At 54.3% G+C, this 17,393-nt stretch overlaps 4 protein-coding genes across 4 annotated transcripts; 2 read left to right on the top strand and 2 right to left on the bottom strand.

Annotated features, from left to right (window-relative positions):
- Nucleotides 1-251: 251 nt before the first annotated feature.
- On the bottom strand, nucleotides 252-2,230 carry EsH8_I_000259 (flavin-containing monooxygenase; the record flags this gene model as incomplete). Its single annotated transcript, XM_083267672.1, has 2 exons — nucleotides 252-1,543; nucleotides 1,600-2,230. 2 exons carry the CDS (start codon nucleotides 2,228-2,230, stop codon nucleotides 252-254), a joined length of 1,923 nt encoding a protein of 640 aa, XP_083118110.1.
- A 5,228-nt stretch (nucleotides 2,231-7,458) lies between these two features.
- EsH8_I_000258 (glycosyl hydrolase family 61-domain-containing protein) lies at nucleotides 7,459-8,463 on the top strand (the record flags this gene model as incomplete). The annotated part of the gene is made up of 1 exon (XM_083267671.1): nucleotides 7,459-8,463. The coding sequence occupies one exon, from the start codon at nucleotides 7,459-7,461 to the stop codon at nucleotides 8,461-8,463; it is 1,005 nt and encodes a 334-aa protein (XP_083118109.1).
- Nucleotides 8,464-9,283: 820 nt separating this feature from the next.
- On the bottom strand, nucleotides 9,284-11,376 carry EsH8_I_000257 (CobW/HypB/UreG, nucleotide-binding domain-containing protein; the record flags this gene model as incomplete). Its single annotated transcript, XM_083267670.1, has 6 exons — nucleotides 9,284-10,072; nucleotides 10,149-10,337; nucleotides 10,398-10,608; nucleotides 10,681-10,977; nucleotides 11,043-11,128; nucleotides 11,194-11,376. 6 exons carry the CDS (start codon nucleotides 11,374-11,376, stop codon nucleotides 9,284-9,286), a joined length of 1,755 nt encoding a protein of 584 aa, XP_083118108.1.
- Nucleotides 11,377-14,808: 3,432 nt separating this feature from the next.
- Nucleotides 14,809-16,548, top strand: EsH8_I_000256 (uncharacterized protein; the record flags this gene model as incomplete). The annotated part of the gene is made up of 3 exons (XM_083267669.1): nucleotides 14,809-14,840; nucleotides 14,898-15,796; nucleotides 15,878-16,548. 3 exons carry the CDS (start codon nucleotides 14,809-14,811, stop codon nucleotides 16,546-16,548), a joined length of 1,602 nt encoding a protein of 533 aa, XP_083118107.1.
- Between the last annotated feature and the right edge of the window lie 845 nt (nucleotides 16,549-17,393).

Below are 17,393 nucleotides of genomic sequence, written 5' to 3'. Positions count from 1 at the left end.
GGTCAAGGTCGACAATACCTGGTGTTCTTTTCATCTTGCTCGTTCGCTCGTTCTCCCTGATGCTGACGCTTAAAGGCTTAACACACTACCATATCCCGCTGTTCTTGCTCATGTCCTGGTTTATGAATAGGTGTTGCCGATTCACGAGGTCTTGTCCCTAGTAAATAGAGATAATGAGGGCCAGCGAAGTGATAAGAATATTAAATAATTAAAATAAGCCAATTTATTACTAGTTGATAACAATGATGACATTAGAGCTTAGGAGTGCCTCCATATCCCGTTCCCGAATTTCTATGAGCCGGCCCCTTATCTTGGTCAATACCCTCCTCCAACGCCTTGATCTGCAATGCTAGAATCTTGGAGAAGTACCGACATATGGCCAAATTGCCACCCATAAACCAGAATCCGGGATGTCCGCTCCGCCGCCACATGGTTCTAAACTCACCTTCTTCATCCCAGCCCCAGACATCGCCTATCCTGTTGGCAAGCTCGTCTCCAAAGATGTTCCGTGCCTCGGTTCTCATGTTCTGGTACCCTGTGGCGAAAACAATCTCATCGGCCTCCAGCTGCGAGCCGTCCGCAAAGTGCAGGCCGCGAGGGAGTACCTCGGTAATTTCCTGGCCCTGCTTGATCTTAATCTTGCCGTCAATGATGAGTTGACTGCATCCGACGTCAATGTAGTAGCCGCCGCCGCGTTGGAAATATTTGACAAAGAAGCCACCTTGGCTTGGACCCATGTCTAGCTTGAAGCCAGCCTTGTCAAGACCCTTCAAAAGCTCGGCGTCGTTTGCGTTCTGAAGCTCCGTGACGCCGACTTGAAGCGACTTGAACAGCTCGGCGGGCAAACTCCACAGCCAGAGATCTGCGTCGTCCACCGGCGGTGAATCCTCGTCATAGAGACCTTTGAGACCGAGTTCCGTGATGGAGCTCGAGGAGACGACGGAGGTAGAGCTCCGCTGGACCATGGTAACATCGTAACCATTCTCATAAAAGTCTTGCGCGATATCGTGGCCCGAGTTGCACGATCCGACTACTATGGCCTTCTTTCCCTTGGAATTAGGCTTTGCGCCCGAGAACTCTGAGCTATGGCACAGGAGGTCGCCTTTGAAGTCCTTCATTCCATTGATGTCGGGGAAGAACATCTTGCCGGAGTGACCAGTAGCCTGGATGACGTGGCGAGGATGCAGAGTTCGAGTTTCTTTAGTCCCGTCTGGCTTTTGCCGGTCTAATGTGAGCGTCCACACCCTCTTGGAATCATCCCAGGAAGACCTGGCGAGAGTTGTTGAGGTCCAGACGTTCAATTCGAGAAGATTGGCGTACGCCTCGAAGAACTCGGCAATTTTGTCCTTGGGTGTGAAGACTGGCCAGTGGGCTGGGAAGCTGATGTATGGCAGATGGTCATACCAGACTGGATCATGGAGGACAAGTTGGTGATATCGCTTACGCCAGCTGTCGCCGACTCGGCCGTTCTTGTCTACCACCAGTGCATCGATGTTGAGCATCTTTAATCGCGCAGCAGCTGTGAGGCCAGCTTGCCCAGCACCTTGATATTGATGAGTACATTCTCGAGTCATGTCCGTTGAAGGCGATTTTACTTACCGATAATTACCACCGTTGGTTCACTCCCGACGTAGTTGATGCTGTCTTCCCGCTTCTCCTTCCAGTTCTTACCATCGCGGATGCCCACATGCTCAACTCCCTTCTCGCGCCGGTGGCGCACTGGTTCCTCATGGCCTTTCAATTCACGAAGAGTAGTGAAGAAGGTGAAGATTTCCCACTTGTCTCCGGATTCAACCAAACGAACCACACCCTCGCCCGGTCCGACTTCAGTGTTGACTTTGATGAAGAATTGGAGGCATTGGACCTTTCCGTGGGCATCAAGGGGGGCGAGATGCGGCGCACGGTATTCGGTTGAGGTGTCGATGTGGATCTCATTCAAACGACACGTGCGGCTGAGAAAGCTTTGGATCTTGTCTCTGCCCTTCAAAGTACGAAGATCCCATGATAGACACAGGTGGTCCCGCCAGTAGCCGTCTGAGACGAAAAGTTGTGTCAGGTTTGTGTAGTTTTTTGACTTCAAGCTTGCGTTGAAGGCATTTACGACGTCTGCCGCGGCCTTCCCCGCATCAACAGATGTTGAGCGAACCGAGGGAGGGTACGCGCGGGGTGGCAGATTGGTCGAGCCCGCTTCAATCCGTTCACTGGGCAGAAAATTTGCTACCGGAGCCATGATGATACTGTGGAGGGAGGTTGATCGTCTAGGCAGAGCAGTATTGGAGCGATCCGTGGATAGTACCAAAGCGAAGTCGCATAGAGGATTATAAACACAAGACCCCCCACCCAACGATGGCCTTCCGTTCCTCCGTTCCGGAGGCTGAGTCGTGACATCACCTGACAAACTGGACGCGACAACGCATAATGAGGGGTTCCCGGGGATAGATCGGGCTGTAGACGAGTACTGTCGCAGGTACGAACATGGCAGTGTTTGGTGCACCGCACGGCTCAACACTTTTGACGGATATGTGGAGTTTGTTGATGTACCAGCCGCCAAAGGCTGTCTTAGCTGCAGCCGATAACGCGCATCCGGCTGCCTTGGATGTGGGGGTGAGAAGCACAAGCCGGGAATCCGGTCAAATCACAAAGTCAAGTAAGCCGTCGCCAAGGTTGGATGTGATTGTGCGTAGGCAGATAGCTCAAAGTTGGCCTTGATACAGGACCCGCTGGCGGCTCGAATTACCCCAGATTGAAGAGGAGCGGGGGCCGGGGAGGCGTTGACGCAGGCGGGAGACCTTCTCCGCACTTGAATTCGCGGGGTTCGCAGAGATAGCTGGATAGCTCGGAATCTTGGTGAGTTAGGTTGAAGCTGTGGTTAACTGCACCCGCAGACTCCTAATCCACTGCTTGATGAGCTATCGAGACAATGGCTGTTGAGTCAATGCTTGCAAGAAGATACGAACGATCGGATTTATCCTCCCAAGGGGCCTTGCCCGTGAAACAGCGAGGACGGATAATCCGCCTCACACATCAAACCTGTAGCTGGTGGCGGGAAGAGTGCGGGGAAATGCGGCAACATGCATACAAAGTCCGGGGGAAAGGAAACTAAGTCCGGCTCAGGCCGTTTCCGCGGGTGCGCTTCCGCTCGCCTTCGATCCATCGTGGCCCCAGTAGTACCCTTTGAGACCAGCAGAGCTTCAGTCGCCCAGATTCTGGTGGGAGGTTAACGAGTCGACTCTATTGATTCAGTATTTGTGACGTCCTTTCAGCCACATTTGACGCCCCCACTCTGATCTGCACCTCTGTCATACGAGGCTATATGCTGGTCCATATGAGTGACTGCTAGCGATGATCACTTTTTGCTTGAAAATATTCGATGGCCCACGGGTTACATGGAAGAGTGTCATCACTTATATCCAGGTCATCTAGGCAGCCGACAAAATCCCCAGAGAAATAAAACCATTCTCGCCGCGATCCCTAATCAAACCGAAATTTCTACAGCAACTCTGACAGCTTTGAAACACCATGTCAATTCCCCGTTGACTTGATTGGGATTATCGTCAGTTTTTGATGTTCATACTCGTGAAGGAATGCTCGAACGGCATCTGCAAGTTTGCAACACCGACTGAGAGATTTTCAGAAAGCCAAGAAACGCGACAACCCAAATCGAAACTGCCTTAGCAGCTGTAGCTGCCAAGCCACTCAATATGAATGATGAAGCGAGAGGCTGAGGTGAAGCCAAGACTCACTAAACCCGGCAAGATGTCATGTTCAAAGTATATGTCGTTTCAAGCAAATGCCATCTTATTTTCTTACGACATTTTCATCCAAAGGCAATATAGAGTTTGGCGTGCTGTAAGGGACCAAACATCGGCACAACCGACTACAGATTTCTCACCTGTAGAACGCGGTAGCCTTCAAATCAGACATTAATATGTTCCCGACCGAGAAATTGAAGTATATCTTTATTAATCATGAGGCTCTGTGACAAATCCATTAGTGAAACTAGGAACTTCGTGTCATCCAAGAAGTAAAGCGGCGATGCTGGCTAAATCTTTGGCCTAATTTTTGCCCTCTTATCCCAAATGCCGTGTTGGAACTGAAAAACGTATGATTTTCAACTTTAACGGAAGAATGATTATTCTAGAAACAAGGACTTGCGACGAAAAGAAGTAGTTCAGAGGGAAAGCTGGGCTAGTACAGAGATCTTTGGCATCGTATCACATGGCAATGCGAGCGGCATTTTGCCCCACAGGACTGTGAAATAAGCACAATCGCGTATTTACAAAGGGTTCCTATAGCCTGGAAGACTCCCGAAGAGTTATTTACCGAAAATTGTACTGCTTGTACAATGTGCAGAAATAAGGTTGGAGCAAAAAAAGGAGCTAGCCCAGCCAAGTGCACTCTTAGATTAATTGAGTTCTATGTGTTTTTCTGGGCACGTTCCGTACCGGGGACACCCCGTCGTATGGTCGTGACAACGAACTTATGTTCAATGCTAAGAAGGCAGAACACTTAATGCCAAGCACCAGATAACCTGGAAATCGGCATCAGCCTTTCGAAAATTGGCCTGTTTGGATTTCTGATATTTGTGGAAGGTCTCTGGTCTCGGGTTCGCAACGCGCCTTCCTTCGGTGAAGCATGAAGTGTGAGAGTAGGAATAGAAAGAAGGCTTACCAAGAGGTAAACAGATATGAGCCAACTTATGCGGAAGGGGAGAGCCCATGGCTCTCTAACGACCAATACACCAAAGTCATGTTCCTTTTCTTTGCGTTTTGTTCTTTTCTGCTTCCGTACTGGGCTGGATCATGGACAGACTCAGCAAGGTATTCAGAATTATGCCGTGCGTACTAGAGAGATCTCGAAGAGTCTGTGAAGATAATGGTCTAACGCGCCTGCTACCAGAACAGGCGACATGGAGGCTTCAGCCGCCAGTTCGGTTTTCTACCTATATCTCTAAGCCGCACTACTACGTCTCCAGGTACTGATCAGGGCTAATCGTTGTACATGCTACAATTTTGCAGCCTTAGTTGACCCTCGTGAAAGATACGTCCAATCCCTACTGTCTTTCTAAAATGGCGGTCGAGGGATGGCTGCCCCAAGACAAAAAGTCCATTGCCATTCATATATTGGCCGTAGTGCCGAGCCTAACTCCGGCAATTAGAAGAGATTTCACCCGATCAAGACCTCGGGAAGGAAGGTTGGGCTTGGATCAATCTCCATGTCAGGTATCGCAATAACCGTCGACCGCCCCGCTCCAGTGGTCCGAATCGTCGGTGGCAATGAAGCTGAGACAACTCTGACAGGTCAACTCCGAGCTGTCGCATCGGAAAGAGGGATCGGCAGGTCGAGTTGTTGCCCAGGCTGGGCAAGCAGCAATGGGGCGGCACGCTGCGGGAACCGCGCAGCGACTGTTGTGACTTCATCGTCAATGAGTCGAGTTCCTGCATTTCCATGGCATATCATTTCCACGTTCGTCTCTACGGGCATGACTGACTGGGAAGAGTACGAAAAAGCTAGGATGAGTGGATGCCGAAGAATCTTTAAAAGACCGGGGCGCGCTCGGCGGCGATGACGGTCTCCCTGCGGCGGAGGGGAAGCCGAATGATTCGATGAACTAGCAGTTCGGTTCAACCATCCTACCGGCTCTGCCATGGATGTCGATATTAAACAACATTGAAGATGGGCCCGGCTCTATTTTTCTCAGACGGTCCATCCCCTTTGATGGAGACGAAAAGGAGACTCTATCCCGGGGGCCATGTCCACGTGTAGTGACCCATGTCTAACTAAGGGCCTTGGCGGAGATAGAGCCCGATTCGAGAGGCAGCTTTTCTACTATGTATGCAACGTGGGTTGAGAGCATGGCAGCGCTCGTAACTAGCTGACCAAACTATTGGTGAGGGACACTATGAAAGCTATGATAGCTCGGCAGGGCGGCACATATCAACTGCACTTTAATTTCAATTTAGTTGTGAAGCGCTGGGCGGGGACTAGCAGGCCGCGGCGACGAGTTCCAGCAAGGTCGATGCCGGTCTCTGTCACGGCCATCACAGCGCAGTCGAGGGGGCAGGACACCCGGTTGGCCCAGGCGGCTTTGAGCAGCTCTGATCTCGGCTGCATGTGCCGAAAAGTCGTGACTGGCTCGATGGGCGCACCTCCAAAGAGGGCATCCAAGCGCCGTACTGTGGGTGGACTCCTTTCTCTCGGGTGGGGTTTTTGGTTCCGCGTAAAGTGATCTGCGGCAGGGGACTGGCGCCAGCGGTTTTTTCCCATCTTTTCTTCTTTTTTCTTCGCCGTGCCCCTGGCTGACCCATGTTTCAGGTGAATCCCACTCGGGCGCGTCGATCAGGAACCAGAACAGAGTTCAGTGTGGCATAAACTTGGCCGCGGGATCGCTACGAAACCAAACCTACTGATATTGAGTCTGGGGAAGAGGTCGGGCTCTGATACAGAGTTGTGTATCTGGAGAAGGTTTCGATTCATTTTGTTCACGGGTTAGCGAAACCAATATTCGATTTTCTTCGCCATGGTTTGTCTCAATATTGGCCCACCGGCCCAATTCCGTGGCGACCTGAAGAATACCGGCGGCCGGGGATGAAAAGCAATCAGGGCATTTCGCCCGAAATTGACAGCAGCAACGGTCAAACGCAACAAGCCTTGACGGGCATGCAGCAAGATAAACCCGTCAGCGGCTAGGTCGAATGAGGCGAGCCGTGTGGATCTCCAGCAATCTACAAGCGACCGATTCGGGGCTTCGCCAGCCAGACCCAGTTCAATTGCAGGGTAGGCAATGCAAGCGAGGTGCGAGTTTAGATGAACAGGACGGCGCAGGGTCAGATGGGAATCGGCGCATGAGCCAAGCTTGGCAGCCATATTTCGACAGCGAGGGGAGCCTCCCCCAACGTGGGCGGTAGCCAGGGGTTGATGTCGTCAACCATACTCTAGTTGTGACCCCAATGAGGAGGGCAATCCCCGGCGGCGAGGCCCGTGTTTGGTGGGAACTGGATCCTGCAGACAGGTCGCTCCAATGTTTCAAACGAACATCGCCCAAATCGTCACCAAGGAGCCAGCCGGCTTTTGCGGCCCCTTGCTCACCACCGACCCCTTTCGCGCCCGCGATGTCCAGGAAGAGGAAGGCTGCAAGGGTGGGGTCAGGAAATCTCGTCGGCAACGTGGATGGGATGGCCGTTGATGCCAACGACTCCCCCCCTCCAGGGGCTGCCAGAGAGATGGATTATAAGACAACCCTCTCTTCTCGATCTTTTGGACTGGTTTCTCTTGCCTCCTCGTTCTCAACCATCTCTGTGTCTTTTGTCATTGTACAAACCACTTTCTTTCTTTTTTGAAAAACTTCACTTTCATTCATTCCCTGGTGGAAAATCAAGCTTCATTCTTTTTTCCCGTCCAATCTTTCCAAACAAAACCCACCGTTCCCTATCAAAAACCCCCCCAAAAACCAACAAGATGCGTTCCGTTGCCTTCCTCACCGCCGCGGCCCTCGTGCCCCAGGCCATGGCCCACTACGTCTTCCCTACCCTGATCGTCAACGGCGAGGCCACCGAGCGTTACCAGTACGTCCGTGAGGCCAAGAACTCCAACTCCCCCGTCACGGATGTCACCTCCGACGGCATTGTCTGCAACATCGGCGGCAACGACGACGATGTCTTGGCCAAGACCGAGACCAAGGCCGTCAACGCCGGTGACGAGGTCGGTTTCGTCGTCGAGAACGACATGGGCCACCCCGGTCCCCTCGCCGTCTACCTCTCCAAGGCCACCAGCGGCGTCGCCTCCTACAAGGGTGACGGAGACTGGTTCAAGGTCTACGAGCTCACCACCTCCGACATCACCGATGCCGGTCTCCAGTGGGCCTCGTACGTCAACAACGCCGGTATCCACAACTTCACCTTCACCCTCCCCAAGGAGGTCCCCACCGGCGAGTACCTGATGCGCGCCGAGCACGTCGGTCTCCACGGAGCCGGCACCGTTGGCGGTGCCCAGTTCTACATTGCTTGCGCCCAGCTCTCCGTCACCGGCACTGGCACCGAGACCCCCGCCCCCACCGTCAAGTTCCCCGGTGCCTACACCGGCGAGGAGCCCGGTCTGCTGATCAACATCTACTACCCCGCCCCCAAGAACTACACCGCCCCCGGCCCCGTCACCTGGCCCAACGCCTGCGAGGACCACACCGCCAACCTTCTCGGCCAGACCTCTGACGGTGACTGCACTGGCAGCGACGGCGCCACCGTCCCCACCACCCCCGTCGAGTCTGCTCCCGCCACCTCCGCCCCTACTGCTGCCCCCTCCGCCAGCATCCCCGACTACAACGGCGGCAACAGCACCACCGTCCCCACCCCCGTCGAGTCCGGCGCCGCTGAGCCCACCGCCGCCGCCGAGGACGACTGCGAGAAGTCTGCCACCCGCCGCCGCGCCCGCACCATGCGCCGCCGCCTCGCTCGCGCCGCCTTCTAAGCTGTGTCTCCCCTTTTCGGGCAGACGCGCGCTCCTGGAGGAGGACTGGACAAAAGTCGAAGCTGTTTTGTTGATCTGAGCTCGCGGCGCCGAGCTTTTCGGTGCCCGCCTGCTCAACCCATTCTTGTACATACGTATGACTTAAGACATTGGATGTAAATGCGGTTAGATATCGGACGATCCTTTGTGCCGAGGCGTCCTCATGTTTGAAATATGAGAAACATTCCATATAACTTGCTTCCCTTGCTGTGAACTCTGTGCCTGCGATATATAATTGCTTTAAACTGGATTGAACATGTTGCCATGCTGCTGTCCGAGCTCGGCAAAGCTGTTGAAAATAATTGACACGCCAGAGGGGCTGGACTAAGGAAGAGATCGCTTTATACCAAAGGTTGCCTGTGAACCTGGACCCGTCACTCGAGGAACCAAAAAGATGGCCGGTTTTCTCTGAGATGAGTCGCAGGCCAGGCCGTGTAGTCGTACCAATAAAAGTACAGTAAAACGAAAGAATCTTTCTAAAATTCTTCACAGGCTTTTGAGTTCATCCATGATCTATCTTTAATTCATTTTGTATAATTCGTCGTGTTTCTTCCTTGCAGAATAGCTGGCTAGATTTGACGACCTGCGATGTTTTCTGTCTCCCGAGTGCCCGTGGGCTATGTCATTTCTCACCTTGACTTGCGGGCAAGATTCATCATTACTACGTGCGCGTGATTACAACCGCCAAGGTCAACACAGGCGAAGCACCACCACAATTGTACGAAAAGGAAGAAATCCACAGGCTTTTATTCTCGCCTTTAAAACTTGGCTATAACATCAATCAATGCGCATGGTCGTGTCCCTCGTGGTCCTCGTCATCGCCCGCCCAGTCCGGGAACCCATCATCAAACAGATCTTGCAGCTTGTCGCTCTTCTTGTCGTCGCTCCACTTCTTGTTCCGCATCACCTTCTGCCACCTCTTCCACTCGTCGTCGTTGAGCAGGCACTCGTCCAGCGCCGCCTCGAGGCCCTTGATGTCGAGGTTCTCGCCGATGAAGACCAGCTCCTGCCGGCGGTCGCCCCACTCGCCGCCCTTCTTGACGTCGTGCGTGACCAGGGCGTCGACCTCGGCGTCGCCCGTGAGGTAGTCCTCCGGGGCCAGCGTGCAGAACCAGGGGCGGCCGCCCGTCATGGTCAGCATCGCGCCGGCCTGCGACCAGTCGCCGGCCCGTTGTGGCCGCGTCGCGAGGAAGAACTCGCCCTTTGAGCGGAAGAGGCGGTTGAAGAGAGGGTCGGCGGTCTTGTTGGCGAGGATGACGTCGTTTGCTGGGGGCTCTAGGGGGTCCTCCATGTCATCGTCCTCTTCATCGTCTTCTTCCTCTTCCTCTTCGTCGTCTTCCCACTCCTCGTCTTCCTTGTCGGAGCCGTCGACGTCGCACATGTCGTCATCATCTTCATCCTCGTCCATGGCGTCGTCATCTTCTGGCGCCTCCATCTGGAGGATGAACTTGTCGTACAGAAGAGACCACAGCCGCCTGGGATGGAAAGGCTTTGTCCTTGTGTAGATGAAGTTGCGGACGTTGTACTCTTCTGTCTCGGGCTTTGGGGTGATTGCTTTGCGGCCGTTTACCTGGACAGCGAGGAAGAATTGTTAGCAAAGGACCCAGCTTCATTCCAAGTTAAGAAGGCAATGAGGAGCATCTTACCTCGCGGACTGTCATGGCGTGCAAGTCCTGAAGCCAGCCAACGCCAGACTGGGCGACCTTGAGGTCGAATGTGTTTGTATTGACAATCTCCTTGACGTCAATCTTGCCGTAGTTGGACTCGAGGATCTTGGCTCGCGGGTTGAGCTTCTTGATCAAGTCGAGGACGCGGGCGCGGTTTTCTTTTGTGACCTGATGTATTCGGGTTAGCAGGCGCTCGATTATTAGAAATGACATCTTAGCAGTACATACCATGTCGACCTTGTTTAGCACAATGACATCTGCAAACTCGATTTGGTCCACCATGAGGTCCGAAACCGTCCGCTCATCCTCCGGCACGACATCGTCTCTCCGCGAGGAGAGCAGGTCGCTCGTGTGGAAGTCGTTGAAGATTGTGAAGGCGTCGATGACGGTGACGGTGGTGTCGAGGCGGGCAAACTTGTCAACGCCACCAGCGTCGGCCCTGACAAAAGTGCAAATGTCAGTACGGTCTCGACAGATTGCGTGTGTGTGTTGGATGTCACCGTGGACTCACAGTCTTTTGAGCAGCTTCAAGGTGTCATCGTCGAGGCCATCGGGCCCCTCACCCAGGGCTGCCATTTGCTCCGCGAGCCGGGCGTCAAAGGTTTCTGCGACTTGTTCCGGCTCGCTGATGCCGCTGCTCTCTATCACCACGTAGTCGAACTCGTGGAGCTCGGAGAGGTTGACCAGCTCCTCCAAAAGATCGCCTCGGAGTGTGCAGCAGATGCAGCCATTCTGCAGAGCAATGACCTTTTCTTCCGTCTTTGTGAGTCGGTGGCTCTTTTTTATCAGGGAGGCGTCGACGTTGACACTGCACAGGAGGGGGAGCTAGTCAGCAATCAGATGTAGATATAAGGTGCGTTTGGAAGTACTTACGCCCCGATGTCATTGACAATAACAGCAATGCGAAGGCCGTGATCGCTCTTGAGGAGGTGCTGGAGGAGGGTTGTCTTGCCGCTGCCCTGTATCTTGTGTGTTAGTGGACCATCTCTAATGGTTTGTACTTCGCCGCCCTGGGACGACGTACCAAGAATCCGGAAAGAAGGGTCACCGGCAGAGGCTTGGTCTGGCCGGCCTTCGTTACGTCGACGCCAGAGTCGTGGCGGGAAAGTTTGGGGGGTGCGTCGTTGGCTTTTGGGTTGGTGGCCGCCGGAACCACAACAGCACCCGATTTGGGCTTCGTTGACGACGCTGTGAGTTTCTTGCCCATGGTGACTGTGTTGTTGCGTGTTTTTTGCTGCCCCTTCTTTCCTGACGCTTGGAATTACAGGATGAAATCAAACCAGTCGGGCTCTCTTCATGCATTAGATATTTATACAGTCTCTATTACAGTTTAGCCTCCAATTCGATAGGATGCCATCAAGGTGTCTGAGATGATCGATAAACGTCCCAGCCTCCAAGCTCTTGGGACATGAGATTCCCGGGTTCGACGGGCCATCCGGGTTCTGATGATGCCCCCGGCGATACAACACGGGATTGGCTGGCATGACGCCGGGGCTGTAATCATCATCGGCCGCCATATGATTGGCTAGGAGGACCTCGAACGGGACCCGTATTCCCAGGAACACCTCCCCAAATCGGGCAAAAAGCTTCATGAAAGCATGGAAGAAGGGTCTAATCTCGGCAGGACCCTTGGGCACCCTGAGGGCTGACCGGTCCTCATCTTGAACCGGCTGGCCCTCGATCAGTCGATTGCGAAGCTGGATCAATTTGCGCATCATGCAAGCCGAAGGAGGGTTGCGAGCCCTTGGACTGTCTTGTCGGCACATGCAGAAAGTAGAAAATCCAAGTCTAATGCCCCCTGGCGCACTCACTCTTCGTCGCTTCGTAAAAGAGAATCACACTGGCGCACCGGTAGTAGGCTCTGTGTTTGTGGATATGTACCTAGGATCGTCGAACTGTGAACGGTGGATGATGACGTTTTGGTAGACACCTATGGACTGGAGACAGAGCTTGGTGTTCGTCCGACGGAGCCAATAATGCCTTGATTGATTGTCATACATATACTCATTTATGACATCTAGTTGTGAGGATTGGTCCCCGAATTGAGGATTTATAAACAATCACAGCTATCCTCCTAGGTTGCAATATTGGCCATCAAATGCCGGATGTGCCGGCCGACACCATTGACGATGCTGCATTTGGCAAACGGCAAGCAGGGCATTCCCAAATCTCGGCTTTGCTCCGATTGAATAACACTGATCAGCTGTGTCAGTTGATAACCAAATACCAGGCGCGTTGCATATGCCGAATGAATCGTGACAGGGCCAACTCCTGCTTCCATTTTGCTTTTGCTTTGCCACCGCTGCAACCTCGTTGTCTTTGGCCGTCTCAGTCATCCGCACAACCGTTCCTGTCGCACTTGCGCATGCGAAACACCGACGAGCTGAATGGGAAACAGTTGTTCGTGTATTTTATTCTTAGAGACGTCGAAAATCGAGGCCGCCCCCCTCATAGCAAATTCCCGTTCCCGTCTGGTTGCCAAGAGTGCCCATGATTTGCTGGCCACCCCAGTAGGCGGGACGAACCGTTGCAATAGATTGCTTTCTCTTCCCCAGTTTTTGAATAGGCAGAGGCCCAATCTCTACTCCGTACATTGGAAAACCCAAAATAAAAGAGGAATTGTGACTGGCTCGCCGGATCATGGAACCCGGTGAGACGACGACGAGACACGCTGGCGAGCTTGGCTTCTGGGTTCACTCGCTATCGCTCTCTGAAATAGATGCACAGCGCGATGGGTCAACTTCCACATCATGATCTAGAATGCGGACCGGAAAAAAACACCGCATTGTGCAAGTTATTTGAAGTTTTACTTGGCCAAAATCACTACAGAATCGGGTTTAAAAACGGGTGTGACGCTGGGGAAAGGCGCCATCGTTGATCCGGGGCGTTCCAGTAGGCGTCGTAGCTTAAGGGCAGGCTGTGCCGATGCCGTTCGCGACGCACATCAGGCACGCGGCATTCAGGCCAAGAGCACAAGAAGGGTTCAGTCATATTAATAGAACCGGAAAATCCCCCAGCGCACTCTACCGGTATTTCACGAAGAAGAGAATCGAAAGAAGGAAAAACGTGGGATGGAGAACGTTACCATCAGACGAGGAGAGCGACGAAAGATGCGCGCAGGGTGCCCATGCACTGGCCGTTTCAGTGCCGACCCCGTAGTGGACAGCCATGGCCCATGGCTACTTAGTACCCCGGAGACCACCACGCGGCATCACGGCAGACGGAGAAGAAAGTGTTGGCCGGCAGACTGTCTCTCGTCAGACTGGCTTCTCCGAGTCGGCAAGAGCTGACAAAATTGAGAATGGCAAGTCGACGCAGAGGTCCCCCCTGCGATGATCACGACCGGGTCTCTGTCAGTGCCGGGTCTCTGTGTAAGGTAAGATGATATAGCTTGGGTGACGAAGCAGAAAGTCTCATCTCTCGCTACCACTTGCAGCTTTTCACGTCCCTTTTCAATGCCGGCCCGAGTTGAACCAGGAAAAGAAAAAGCACCCGCCCAAAAAGATTCGCTCCATCTCCAGGGCGCAGCCTGTTGATGCGTTGGCGTTGGCGGTCCAAAGCCGTGCTGCACCGAGACATTGGACATGTGACTTCGGCCGGCGCTTCAATCAAGTAAAGACGAAAAATGTTTCTAGGCCTCCCTCCCCGCCGACAAGGGCTTCTCCCCAGCCAACACCCACACGGGCTTTCCCCCGTTTCTAATTCTCTCCGTCATCGTGGCGCCTGAGTGGGGAGTTTTTTTTTTTTTGGAGAAGCAGGCCGTCGGGAAGCAGTGCATTGGCTGCTCCCATGCCCCCGAGAGAGTTCAAGCAGAGCACCAGCAAGTCGCATTCTTGCAGGTTTCAGAGGCGCCCCCAGGCCAAGCGCCAAGCAGCGCGTCAAACACAACCGAGGGGTTTTGGTGCGGCGGGCGGGTTGACCAGAGTGACAGCGGCCGGGGGTCATTTGAAACCCTCCGACCATGGAACGAGCAGCCCGCTGCTGGTCCCCTCCGCGTTGCTGCCCACCCGCCCCCTGAGTGCAACCGTCCGGCGCTCTGAAGCTGCCAGAAGCCAACGCTGACGGTTCTAGCACCGGAGGTGCGGTGTACTATGATTGGCTGCATCCGATGGGCACATCCTTCACCCGGGGGGCAGAGAGGGGCGTCCCTCGCGTGCACTTGTCGCACCAGAGGCCGTCCCCAGTCTCCGAGTCGTCCGCAAGTTGCGCGCGAGATGGACACACTCGGTGGCCCCTTGCTCGTACTCCTGGATGTTGTTTGATGTGGGAGACACGATGGCATGGATGGGCTTTTTTTTTGTCCGTGTGGCGGCAGAGATGATCGACAAACGATGGCATTGATAACCCCGAAGCACCGCCCACCCGCACGGCGGACGCCTGGTTCTTGTCTCGCTCGGCCCTTTTGCGTTCTTGATCTGGCCTCCTATGCTCAAGAACTCGGCGGGTTCACCTTTTTTTCTTCTCCCGTGAGGCGCTTGCGTCTTTGCATTCGTTTCTGTTCCTTTCATGTAGAGACACAGCTGCGCTGTTCATTTAAGTTTTAAAATATCACCGCTGGCCGATTTTCGTCATTTCCCCCCCGTTCTTACTTACATTCCGTCGGGTGTTAATCTGTGGAAGACGGTGAAGCAACGCCAGGATGGAGCACACCACAACATGGTCGTCCTTGAGGTAAGCAGATCAATAGTAGACGATTCTGGTGGCAGACATGACTGACGCCGATAACAGGCAACGGAGTAGGAGAGCGGAGCCCAAATTCCCCGGGAGACGCCGTCACAACTTGATCCGCCTGCAAGGACCACTGGTATCGCAATCACCGCCGGCAACTGAGGCAGACGCTGAAGAAGCTGATGGAGAGAAGGAAGAGGAAGAAGGAGGGGAGGAAGAAGAGGAAGAGGAAGAGGAGGAGGAAGAGGAAAAGAAACCCGGCGAAGCGGATGCCAAGGAAGAGGAGGAAGACGACGACGAAGAGGAAGAGGAAGAAAAGGAGGCAGAAGACGACTCGGGCTCCGGCTCAGAAAGCGATTCCAGCAAAGATTCCGACTCCAGCGGCAGCGACTCCGAAGAAGAGGAGGCCCCTCCCGCGGTCCCGCCACAAGCTCCTCCGGGCGCGACACCGGCACCTCCGGGCGTGCAACCACCCCCCGCCGTATCATCACTCCCTCCGCCAGCAGCGCAAGGGTCCGCAGCGCCATCAGGACCGGCGGCCGTCTTGAACCCGGCACTGCCAGCCAACTCGCCTGCCAGTCTTCCGCCTGCAAGAGGATTCATCACTCTCGTCCCCGGAGCACCGCCTCCAAAGCAAGAAGCCCCGGCGCAACCACCGCAGCAGTCGGCGCCCGCAGCAACGCCGTCAACCCCTCCCGTCGCCTCACCCCAACAGCCTCCGCCCGCCAGCCAGCCTACGCCCCCGCCTCTGACTTCACCTCCACCTACCCAGACCCCCTCTACGAACCTACCAGCGCCGCCTGCAGTGGGAAATGCCGCGTCCGGAACACCAATGTCCATGCAAGTCCCGCCCGGCTCGCAGCTTGAGGCGACCAGCGGTCCAGTCTCGGCAACGCCGGCCCCCCCATCTGCCGACACAGACCGCGGTGTTGCCATCGGAATCTCCTTCGGCGTCGTCGGTAAGTTCTCATACCCCTCCATCCCTGAAAAAGGGGAAACCGAAAAAAAAAGAAAAGGCAAAAATATCTGACACACCGCAGCGCTCATCGCAATCATCATCGGCGCCGTCATCTACGGCCGCAAACGCCTCAAGAGGAACAAGAAGGTCGCCGCAGTAGAAACGAATATGGCGCAGAACTCGGCGTCGTCGGGTGCCGCCGCCGCCGGCTTCTTCCCGCGCGAATCGGCCATCCTGAGGCAGCCGAAGCGCGACACGCGCGAGATGGAGCAGGCCATGGTCGCGACCTACAGGCAGACCAAGATCGCGAACCGCACCACGAGGGAGATGGAGGAGCAGATGCTGGTGCAGTTCAGGATGGACGGGAACACCGCCGCCCCCGCGCCGTTGCCGCCCCCGCCGCCGCCAGTCGCCGTCCCGAGCGCAACCGGAGTGAACACTGCCGCGTCCAGGAACCTGCAGGCGGAGAGCTTCTACTACGAAAGGTCCATCCACGAACCGGACGTGCCCGCTCCCCTGCGGATCGGCACGCCGCTGAATCAGTCAGGGACGTTACCGCCGCGGGCGCCATACGCCGTTTCCACGTACGACATGTACGAAGAACTGGGACAGGGCCCGTACCGCGAATCCATCAACATTGGGTTCCAGCCCTATAATCCGGACAGTTACTACCAGCCGCCGCCGGGCGGGCTGCCTCGCGCTGAAAGGGATGCGGATGGACGGTTCTCCCCCGAGATGAGGTATCCTCGATGATCGAACCGTCCGATCTGATTGTTTATGCCTAAACCAAGAACACACCAATGAGGGGAGGCTTTATGCGCCGTTCGCCATGCAGAGTGGAATTTAAAAAATTAACCCGACGGTCATTACCGAGGATGCGGCAACGTTTTGTCGGAGCTGGGATCAACCCTCACAACGCCCTACAGAGGATCGGATGACGGGGCTCACGAACCCAGCGTCCGAAATCTAAACCTGAGATGACACCTGTCACCCATCCGACTCATCACAAACATTTCCTTATCTATAAAATACCCCAGGAGAAGATTGTCGTCGGGAATCATGTACTATTTATTTCCAATAATATAACGGCTGATGATGATCACCAATGTCCCGTGAGCGTGAGAACTTGCTTCACACCAAGAATCCGGCAGCGGCAATTTATCGACCGCTTCGTCATCACTCGCTCCATATTCTGGCATTTTAACCTCCCAGTCCTCTTGGCTGAAATGCGGTCACTTACCCCAAAGTTCCCATCATGCACATTCAGGCACACACTGCATTTTCTGAAACGGGAAACGTGTCTGACCCCTGACCCGGTCCAAAAATAGGTTCGTCAAAAGTTTCCCATTCTCGTACCATTACCATTATTCCTATGAAGACAACAGAGATAAACATGACGTAATTTTGCTATGTAGCTGCTGGTTTTGGAGCAAAATGGGGCGGCTCTTGTTGCAGTCTGCCAAACTTAACCCTCATACAGTAACGCTCGGTTTCGATCACCAACTTCAGTTCGGACCGCAGAGTATGTCCCATGGGACCAACTGTCATCTTATCTACTCTGGTTCATGGATATAGAATCTTAGCTCATTAAAAATTAT

The sequence above is a fragment of the Colletotrichum jinshuiense genome, chromosome 1 (assembly GCF_051148585.1).
Source record: "Colletotrichum jinshuiense chromosome 1, complete sequence".
In the NCBI taxonomy this organism is placed as follows: domain Eukaryota; kingdom Fungi; phylum Ascomycota; class Sordariomycetes; order Glomerellales; family Glomerellaceae; genus Colletotrichum; species Colletotrichum jinshuiense.
Note: the sequence above shows the minus strand (reverse complement) of the source record. Positions and strands in the feature narration are given on the sequence as shown.